Genomic DNA, 10,528 nt, shown 5'->3' with positions numbered 1-10,528 from the left:
ATGATTTTTTTAGTTGCCGCTCAGAATATCGATTCGTTCGTCAAGCAGTCGGCCTAAAATACTTAAAAATAAGTTCTCATCTTGGACGTCACCATCAAGCGCATCGTTCAACATTTCAAATTCATCCTTGTCATCTTCGACGTCGATGATCGAAAATGCGGGAGACCGAGAGCTAGAATATTCGCTGAATATTGTGGATCCGTTGCAAGCAGCACTTGCCGATGTAGCCAAAGAGCCAGTAGATTTACTTCCCACCTGCTGGGCTGCGTCGATCAGAGCATTTGAGGCTGACTTGTCCCAATTAAGAAGAAAACGCGATCGATTGCTTTTGTCAGCATTCAAGCCATTTTCTGTATCGCTTGATGCTACACAACATTCTTGAAATTCGTCATCTTCATTCGTGCTAAATGGAGCATTGTTCGCCCAAAATCCAGGCGGAGAATGTGCACCACTAGCAATGGGCGAGCGCCCAAAACGTGATGAGTGCTGACATGACGGGGAGTCAATTATAAGTCGCAAATTTTGAAATGCCTCTCGTTGTGAGGGTCGTGTTGCTACAAGCACGGATTCTGTTTCCTCTTCTACGACAATCGGTTCGCTTTCTTCAGCGGCGGATGCAATAGATTGCGGAATGTGTATGCGATATAAATGTGTGCCATTCTGCTTGCGCTGTTTGATAACTTGCAGCTGGCTGAATGCTTTAATGCAAAGCTGCTCCAGCGTGGAAAGAGTGTCTAGATCTTCACGGCACATTATCCGAGCTATCTCGAATAAAATGAGGTTCGCACGTACTCCCTTTTGCACTGTCATACTTGCAATTATAATGTTGCGCCGACACGCGCGTCGCAATGGAATCCTTTCAGCTAGCCGAGCCACGTCGTCTTGTGGTGACAATGACAATATGTAAGCGCGATCCCCAGCACTTAAGGGATGCTGAAGTTGGGGCCAATTAAACCAGCACCAATCACACCAACCGATTTCAAGAAACTGAGGTAAGCAGTATCCGTGGTCTATCGGTATCAGTTCAAATTCCGCGTGGCCCATACTTTGTGAACGCCGTTTGCGCACAAGAATGTTTGCATCATTACGATCCGTACTTAAGAGCCGCATGTCCAGCAGTACGATTTTGTGAACTTGATGAATTGAAAATTGGTTCGGAGAAAGGTCACTCACTACGTCATCGTGTCGCACAAATTCCTGCAACGACCCTACTTTAAAATAAATTGCGCCCGAGCTGCTCGTGTAATTAAATACTGGATGTCGTGATTCCACGAGAGATGTAGGTGGGACCCCGGCAAAGTGATCCTTTATTAACCAAGCGCATAGAAACGATACCGTGCATTAGACGCCTGTCCGAGCATCATTATTTCGTATAGCAAGTTACCTTGTCCAAAATATAGGCGGCGAGTTCGCGTTCGCAAGCTTCTCCAGACAAAATACCGCGACGTAGTCCATTCTATAAACAAAATTTAGGACAACAAAGGCATTCTGTATTACAAAACAATTCATATGTAAAAAGCTAAAGAGAGCTTATAGCGCACCTGGCCAAGCTGTCCAACCAATCCGCGCGGATTGTTCGGCCCGAATGGTTCTTCATCTTGCGGTTTGAAGCAGCACACGTTGCGATGTGACGGATCTTTAAAAAAATACGTGCCACCTGTTCCATCCATTGCCAAGACTGGTGCAAGACCCAATGCAAGACCTTGTAATGCCTTTGCAAGCCCAAATGAGTTCAAATCGCGTGAACATGAGCAAGCTTAGCAGTAGAAATTGTGCAGTGGATTAAGAGCATACCTGATGCATAATCTTCAATAAAGCAACCGGAAGCAGGTGCGTACCATATGGCTGAATATTCACAACTGGCACCTGCTCTGGCCGCAAATTTTGCGAAGTCTTGCTGTGTAGGTATGCAGAAGCCGAATTTTTTAATTTCGACTCCTCACCGCAATTCCTCCGTTTGACCGCTGCGCTATTTTGCTCATCGCACTCGCGCGTGTATACCATTGAAATGTTCTGAGGTCTTCGAGCCACGAAATCTACAACAGCATTGTCCTGATATATGCCACATTGCTGCAAACTATGGGTATTTTTCAGCTCTCGTCCTTGAAAAAAAAGTTTCTGGGCGTTGGATGGTACGTTGAAAACGACCTGTAGCTGGTCCTTAATGTCCTTGATGCTAGCCCACGGACGCAGCAATAGTTTCTTACGGCGCTCGAGTGGGTCGCGAAAGTCCTTTACAAAAATCATAACAGACCCATGTCCACTTTCAAGCCAGCCTCCAGGAAGTGACCGCGACATTTCGGCCTCGCCTTTCTGGATCAAGCGCCTGCGTCACACTCGCCGTTGTGGGCCGCTGCTAACGCGGAATGCCGTCAATGTGTCGTCGAAATAAAAATTGATAGAATTGTTTCTCACAACTTTGGATTACATTGTAAAATTTCGAGTATTAAGCTTGACATTCTTCTCAGAGCCTGTACTCGTGTCATACGCAGTGTTTAATGGTACAATTCGTGCATTTAATCTTATACTACATATTAACAATGGGTTTATTTTAACGGAATTAAGTTGCCCTATGTTACGTAAACCCGTTATGTATACAAGGTTTACTCAACGGGATGGTCAGTGAAGTACTAAGATTTGCCCGAGCAACCTCATAAGACCCAAACATAAATGGGCGTGAAGTTTGAGCCCTAAGGCCTATAATTTGGAACATACTGCCAAATTGGACATACCAAACTTTACTTTTGTCGCATCGTCACAGATGCGGCGAGCTTCAATGGCATCGTCTGTCTGCTGGTGGACCATTGTTGTGGTACATTTACTTTATGGGTAAAGTACCTTTTGTTCTATTTAAAAAAAAGAGCTACTAAATTCCCGTTTATTATGGGTAACATATGTGGCAGCCGCCAAATAAATCTGGCGGCCGAAATCTAACGTAGCTAGGGTAAGGTATAATATTTTAATACGTAAATAAAGTTCAGTCCCCCTTTTGATGTCAAAGCGTCTAGTACCTTTCAAAGGCTTGCGCATTGATCTGTGAGCAATAAAGCCTTTATAAAGTACATACTCTCGGGTACTAGTTGCCGATTGGTTCTACGAGCCTTTGAATCCATTCAACTAGGATTCACTAAGCTTCAATAGCTTGTACGACTCCCTGAGTTGTTAAACCTATTACTTCTATAGACCTAAGAGACTCTTTGAGTATATAAGTCTTCCTCTGAGTTAAGGAGCGAGGTAGCTCCGCTGCACAGGTAGCACTCGTAGTCAATGTACGCCTGAGGGGGTCTTTATGAGGCTAAGCCTTTATTGAAATGGAAACGATTCTATAACTTTCAGAGGCGAAACGCACAGCGTATGGCTCAAAACTTTGCTTGGGATTAAACATGCTGAGTTTATTATGTAGAGGTTCTGCATGCAAGGCTTGAAACCATTATGCAATATGAATCCTACCTGATCGGACAGGCTCCATGCCAACTTGGTACATCTCTGTACCTGATTCAGAGCCTAATGCTCGCTCTCTAGTTGTCAAGTGAATACATTTGAGGGTGACGAGGGAGAAAACTTCCCTTTTTGAGTTAAGCAGATGGAGATTTCCATTGACTCCGCCTTGTTTTTAACAGGACGACAAAAGTTGGTAATGGCCATTTCCAAACTTGGAGGTAGAGCCATGGAGTGGGCACTATCGTGCAGCACGTCCATAAACGACGCTTTTTCGTCATGGGATTCGCTAAAACAGCAAATGACCAGCATGTTGCAACGCCTGATCAGGCTTTACGCAGGCTATTACGGCTTATAGCGACTCGACAGGATAAACGAACCCTAAGGGACTATGTCCAGGAGTTGAGAACCCTCATTGCATCAAAGCCTCAAGACCCGGTGCAAGAAGCAATTGTCTTAACAATCTTTCTGGGGGGTCTCAATGAGGGCGTTGCCCGGACAAAAAAAATCCGATCGCATCCTGCTACTTTCGAAGAGGCAGCTGCCATAGCGCTACGCGTTAGTTCGACTTAAGTCTATTCGTGTTAGCACGGGTGTTTACCGAACCAGCTCATTTCGAGCACATGGGTACCATCTAATAGTCCGGAAGCCATGAATCTAAGCCTTGTTGAGGAAGGAGAAGAGGCACTTTAACTTTGGAACAGCATAATAATATTCGTAGATGTTATATGTGCGGAAGCACGAAATATTTACGTCCGGCCTGTCCCCAAGAATTACGCGTAAAGCTCGAAGGATTACCAATTCTGACCTATTCCAGAAATCTGGTACGGTGTGGGAAAACGTCAATACCTAGTAGGTGCGGGGCGCTCTACTGGGACAGACCTAGGCTCTGTTGAACCTCTAGGAGGTGAGAATAAACAGACCCTAGCCTTTATTAGCTCGGTGCTTAATGGCACTGGGCGTGAGTACAAGCCTGGCTTTTTAATCGCTCAAGCGACTGTGAAGGGCTTTGATAAGCCAAGGTCAATTTTAATTGACTCAAGAGCGTCTTGCAATTATGTTCGACGTCTTTCCCTTGAGGGAAGTCAACAATACGTTGAGGCGCATAAAGCGCATGAAAGTGATACAATCACTGTTCGCTTAGCGACTGGGACTCGTGTCATTGTTCCTAAAGTTTCGTTGAACTTTGGCATATAGTTTCTGGACTTTGATGATTTGGATTCGAGATGTGATCTCATTCTTGGTATGGCCTGGCTTGAACGCCATGAACCATGGATCGATTGGAGGTTTAAGACCTTAGCGCCACGCGAAATGTTCCTAGCAAAGTTTTGAAGAGTCATAAACCCAACTTTGCTAGCCAATAAAAGCGCTGTTTAGCGCGAATCCATTACTGAATTTGTCAGTGCTTTAGACATTAGACTGTCTGAAACTATAAACTTCAATACTGAAAACATTAATTCTGAGCCCGACTCAGAAAAAGGGGTTGGAACGGCAGGTACTTCGTCCAGTGACACTCGTTGCAGATACGAGGTATTTAGATTAATACGCTCGCAATACATATCAGGGCATATTTACAGATTTGGCATTTATGATTGGTAAAAATAGGATTTATATTTAATACGATTAAATATAAATCAGTCTGAAAACTACTTCCTAGCTCACAAGTGCGCACGTGGAGCCGGGTTACCGCATCCGTAACGTGACTTAAACTAAGGCGTCTAGTTCGTTGGGTGAGGTCGCTTAGACGCCCACCAAGTACCTTACCGTACGTAAGAGAAGACGGCTAAACGCTTTCTCACTGTTCTCAGAAGGTGTGTGTTAAGTAGTGTATGGTAGCTTTAAGAAGCACCCGCCTACAATGCAAATAGCCTTGATATGACAAAAAAATCGGCAGCACAATATATAAATCAACAATTACACATCCCTTATCGACATAATCGGTCTGCATGGCTCAAAGTTGTAAGATTGGATGCATTACATGCAGCGAATATCATAATATTGCTCGCGAGAGACAAAAATTTGTCCCCTTAAATTACTACTTTTGACTTCATCAAAGATTATATGTTCGCAATAGGATCCGATTTAGCTCGAAGTCTTCTCCGGCGAAAAATAAACGTTCATGCTCTTTTCACTAAGCTTACATTAGTAGTTAAATTACCTGATTTACTTTGTTGGTCATGTCGCTTCCACGAAACCGACCAGTCACTACACCTTTCAATTCAGCTAGGTCCACTTGGCCATCTTCTTTTTAAAAGAGAAAATAAAGTATTGCACCGATTATCCATTTGTCAATATTGGCTTCGAGATTACTACTAGAAGACTCTATAAGAGTGTCCGACGAACTTCTTTACATCATTCAAAATATTATTGGTCTAAACATGAACAAAAATATTTCCGAAGTGCGTCTGTACGTACTTTCGCATGAGTCGAATGTGTTTTAAGACCAGCCAACAAGAATTAAGACGGAGTATTTCAGGGTATATCAAATCATTCTCAAGCATCCGATGCGGCAAGCCGACTGCAGTCGGTGGGATTTCGTTTGCTACATCAGGACCTGAGATATTACATGTCAGGGCTTTGGTACTCGTAAGAGTACACTCAACATAAATAAAAGATGACCTTCTTGTGAGGTGACGAAAATTGAGCTGGAATCGTCGCTGCATTTAGTAAAGTACACGCACTTACGAACCGCCATCCATTTTTTCTGAAATCAAAAGGCGGGGGATAAGCGAGAATATTTCGTTACCAGGCCAGCCTCATGTTGGTCTTTAAGTGTGAGCCAATCTTTTCGTGTAGTTCTCGCTTCCGTGGAGGCCCCTCATTTCTTATACTATGCCGAGCATGAATCCATATCGCTCCGACTTTCACAATAAGTTGTTGTTCCGTTGACTTTTCTGTTGAGCCACATCTTTAATTTCACTTATAGCGCCTTGAAGAAGCATTGAATTTTATAATATTTTCGATATGCAGCGATCATTACTCTACCGGGAACATCTGAAAGGACATCCAGTCCGAGCCGTCGTAGCTCTTAAGCTCAAAAGCTTCCGCCCATTGGCTCATCTAGTCACATGCTTCTAGCGCCTACAACGCTTTCCAAGCATCTGTGAGTATTGTAGCGGAGCTACCTTGCTCCTTAAGTCAGAGGAAGACTTATAGACTTAGAAAGTCACTTAGTTCTATAGACCTAATAGGTATAACAACTCAAAAGCTAAACGAATCAGTGACAAATTTTGCTTTAGTTCCTCTTTGAGGTTGGAATATAAACAGCTAACCGTTCAATTGCGTTCCGCATTCCTTTATCGGATGACAACTAAGCGTGAGTCTCAGACTCTTAGCTCCTTCCTTAGCGATGAGATGATGGTGGACTATAAAAGACGCACTCAACCGGAGGATGAGTAAAAGGAGCGCAGCTTCTACACGCCTCGTCGTGTGAGTGAATCTCGTCGGGCTCCAGATCCGTTTCCAGAAGGTGGTGCCGCGGATGTTTTAGCTGTATTGCACAGGACACTGGACCTTGAGTCCAACATAGCTATAAATTCGCTCGATGAAGAGCAAGAGCGGGCTCTTCATAGAGGAACAAGCTCGTCGTCGAGCTGCCGAGATAGCGAAAGCGAAAACTCAGTGAATATCGATACACTCCACTTCGCGTGGAAGAGCGCCTCCAAGTGGTTGTGGGTCGCAGATTGACCATCGGGACCTCCGGATCCAAGGCGAAAGCGCCGGAGGAGCTTGCTGCTCGCGACGCTCTTCATGAGCGATACCTTACGCCCAAGGCAATAACGCGACGTCAGCGTCTGATGGTTTGCATGATCAGGCCCATGGAGCATCGGTGTCATCAATGAGGAAAATTCGATCGTCCCTATTTCCAAACGAAATCAAAAAGCCAAAGCGATGCTTCGTTTAAGAACTGGGTCTATCGGGCCCGCCGCCTCCGCAACATCTAGTCTTTATGTGAGCCTGTCGGTGTGGCTGGGGTTCGTTTGGAACGAAATCTTCACTTCGATTTCGCCAAGCTTAAGGCTAAAGGCCAGTTACGCTCGGCGTATCTGCTTCAAAACAAGGATAGGCCTACTTAATATTTCAATGCTTCAGTTGACCGTGAAACCATGGTTCGAAGCCGCACTGAGGCTATAAATTCACCTATTCTCACTTCTAGTATTGGGAAGCGTCGTCTGACGCAAATTAACCCTGAGCTTGGCGCTCAAAAAGTCAACGTCAACAGCGAACGGGCTATCTTGCCGAAGAGGTACCTCAAACTCCCAGGAGTTTCCAAAAGAGAGGTGTCCCAGCCACTTCACCAGATACTCGCATTGGCTGTTACGACGTCGTCGCATTAAAATTTTCTTAACGTGAAACAGAAGATTCCCTCGCTCATTGAGCAACGCGGGAGGGGCCGAAATCTCGGTGGAAGGATTTAATGCTTTAAAGCACAAGGTGTTACTTCTCGCGAGGACTTTGCTCGGATTAACGGTTTTTTGACGCGGTTTAAAACCGTCTCTAACGTTGGAATGTCAGCAACCTCGTTTAGAGTGCCAGCTGGACATAGTGGTGATGATGCAGCAACCTGAAGCTCGGCCGCCTGTCTCGGCGCAAGCGCCTTTAAGTCCACGTGGGAAGAATCCCAATATGGCTTAAGCAAGCCCACGTCAAACACTGGGTGTATACGCAGCTTGGGAGGAAACGTGTAAGCTTGACCCTTCTTAGCCACGACCGTAATTGGTCAAATAAAGCACAAGCGCAATTTGGTTTAAAAGACTGCAGAAACCAAGTTTGAAGGTAGTTCTTAGCATTAAGCAAAACGCGGTCTCCAACGGCATAAGAATCAATACAACTTCTGCCGCTGGCATCGCTAGCTCTTTCTTTTTGTCTTGTTTCTCAGCCATTGTGTCACGCACATGCCTTAAAACAACTTAATCGCGTTGCGAGGAATTCGCTTTCTTATTTCCGAACGGTAACAGGGCTGATATCAACAAGCCTATTGGCTGATGAACCACGTAGTGGTACCATTACAGAACGCGTGGGTGTGTGAGAACGATTAACGTAAACGGAGTAAAGCCTGCAGAGGCGAGGACAGCGTTATTTAACGTAACGCACATTTCACCACGGGGAGCATTCAGCTCCACCGCTTTGGTGTCTGAGCACACATCCTCCTTGAAACGTCTTTTATGACGCGATTGACACGCTCAGTTTGACGATCGGTCTGCGGATGGCCCGCTGTGGACATGTCCAATCTGGTGTACTCGGTAAATCGATTTAGAATTTACCTGGAAAACGGGGGTCTTCATCGGAGATAGTTGCCACAGGCAAAGCGTTTTTGCAAAACACGCGATGAATGAATAGCCTTGCTACTATACCTTCACCATCACTGTTATCTGGCACAGCCGCAAAATTAGCTATTTTGTTTAAACAGTCAGCAAAGACCACGATACTTGTGTTATCGGCCAAATTTGTCGGTTGGACGCGTAAGTACGGGCAGACTGGCCAATGGCGCAGCAGCATGAGCCGAGTGTTCAACCAATTGGCGAGTTTCGCACGTGCAAACGTATGTGCTGACCCATTTATGAAGCTTGGGCCACCAATAAATCTGGCTTGCAGACCCGAAGGTCTTTTTTCTCCCGAGATGACCACCAAGGACAGTTTCGTGCGCCTCATAGAGGATTCGATACTTCGAATTCTCATCATGATGAATAACGACGCGTGGAGTACCCACAGCATCCGTGCAGGCCGTAATTGAAAAAAAGATGTTAGCTCGCACGCAAAGGTACCGACCATCTAATGGCCGAATCAGTGCTTTTAGAGCTCGTAGCAAATCTACACACTATTCTACCTTGGTGTAAGCCGAACGGATTAATTAAATAATTGGCTGCATTAATGTCGTTAAATGAGAGAACTCATATTCCGGCCTGCGTGATAACGCATCAGCCAAAGCATTCTTCTTGTCAGGCTTATACATCACTTTGAAATTGAATTCGTCGAAAAGGATAGTCTTCGGGCCATTCTCTGTGAGAGATGGGGCGACTTAGTCGCAGTGCGTCATTACGCGTGATCTGTATATATCACAAACGGCTTAGAGCCTAGTAGATGAACTCTGAATCTGACAAGAGCATACTTTATAGCAAGTAACTCTATGTCATGAACTGGAATTATTTTTCGCAGCTTAAGCTTTCTAGATTCAAACGCAATTACACGTTCGTGCCCATCAACATCTGTTTGTAACACAGCACTGTTAATGGCAAAATCCGATGCGTCACAGACGACACTGAAAGGCCAAACATCTAGTGTTGCGGGTGCAGCACTGTTACAACAGACGAAATTTCTGCCCTAAAGACAATAATGCGTCGCCCGTAGCTTCATGTACCGCAGCCGAAGGCGCCGCACTGTTCGCATACCGCATGGACTTGTTAGCCATGCGATAGAATTGAAAATGATGGTTTTGACCAATCAGCATCGTTTTCAATTAAGTGGTCTTATAGTGACCACTCTACTTAGTGACATTCAAAGTGATTGTCGTTTAAGGGAGGGGTGATGTAATGGGGTGTATCGTTACATGAAATTAACACTTAAAAATCATTAATTAATATATTATCTAAGAGGTAGAGAATATTAAGCGAGTACTACTTAATATTAATATTCGGAAAGCTAATCTATTGGTAGATATTAATCAATTATAACTATATGCCCGCCGTCCAGTCAGCACTGGATTCGCGCAAAGAGAAAGACAGATAATACTTAAATACATGTTTTGTATTAGTATATAATTAAGTTAGTATTAGAAAGATAGAAATTGAAGAACTAGATATTATTGAATATAATTTACTTTTAACCCTCTATAAGGCAAGTGTTTTAAAGAGAGTCTTCCTCTGCACGTACTAGGGAACGTGTAGTGACGTGAGGCACCACTCGCACTGAAGCAGTGCGAAGTGGACTTGTACTGAAGCAGTACAAGCCAGCAGTGCCCCGTGCCAGTTATAAGTTTCGTTATCCTCTAGCTTGCTACAAATCAATACTTTACGGCAGGAGAAATGAGGAAATGAACCCCCTACATTCGTTCGGCGTAAATACGATAATCAAAAATAGTACTCATACCACT

At 44.5% G+C, this 10,528-nt stretch overlaps 1 protein-coding gene across 1 annotated transcript; it reads right to left on the bottom strand.

Moving 5' to 3' along the window:
- Positions 1 to 9: 9 nt before the first annotated feature.
- On the bottom strand, positions 10 to 2,298 carry CCR75_007690 (uncharacterized protein; the record flags this gene model as incomplete). Its single annotated transcript, XM_067965748.1, has 4 exons — positions 10 to 1,305; positions 1,385 to 1,456; positions 1,542 to 1,712; positions 1,795 to 2,298. 4 exons carry the CDS (start codon positions 2,296 to 2,298, stop codon positions 10 to 12), a joined length of 2,043 nt encoding a protein of 680 aa, XP_067819868.1.
- Between the last annotated feature and the right edge of the window lie 8,230 nt (positions 2,299 to 10,528).

The sequence above is a fragment of the Bremia lactucae genome, linkage group LG4, assembly GCF_004359215.1.
Source record: "Bremia lactucae strain SF5 linkage group LG4, whole genome shotgun sequence".
Taxonomy (NCBI): domain Eukaryota; phylum Oomycota; class Peronosporomycetes; order Peronosporales; family Peronosporaceae; genus Bremia; species Bremia lactucae.
This window is presented reverse-complemented; position numbering and strand designations above follow the sequence as displayed.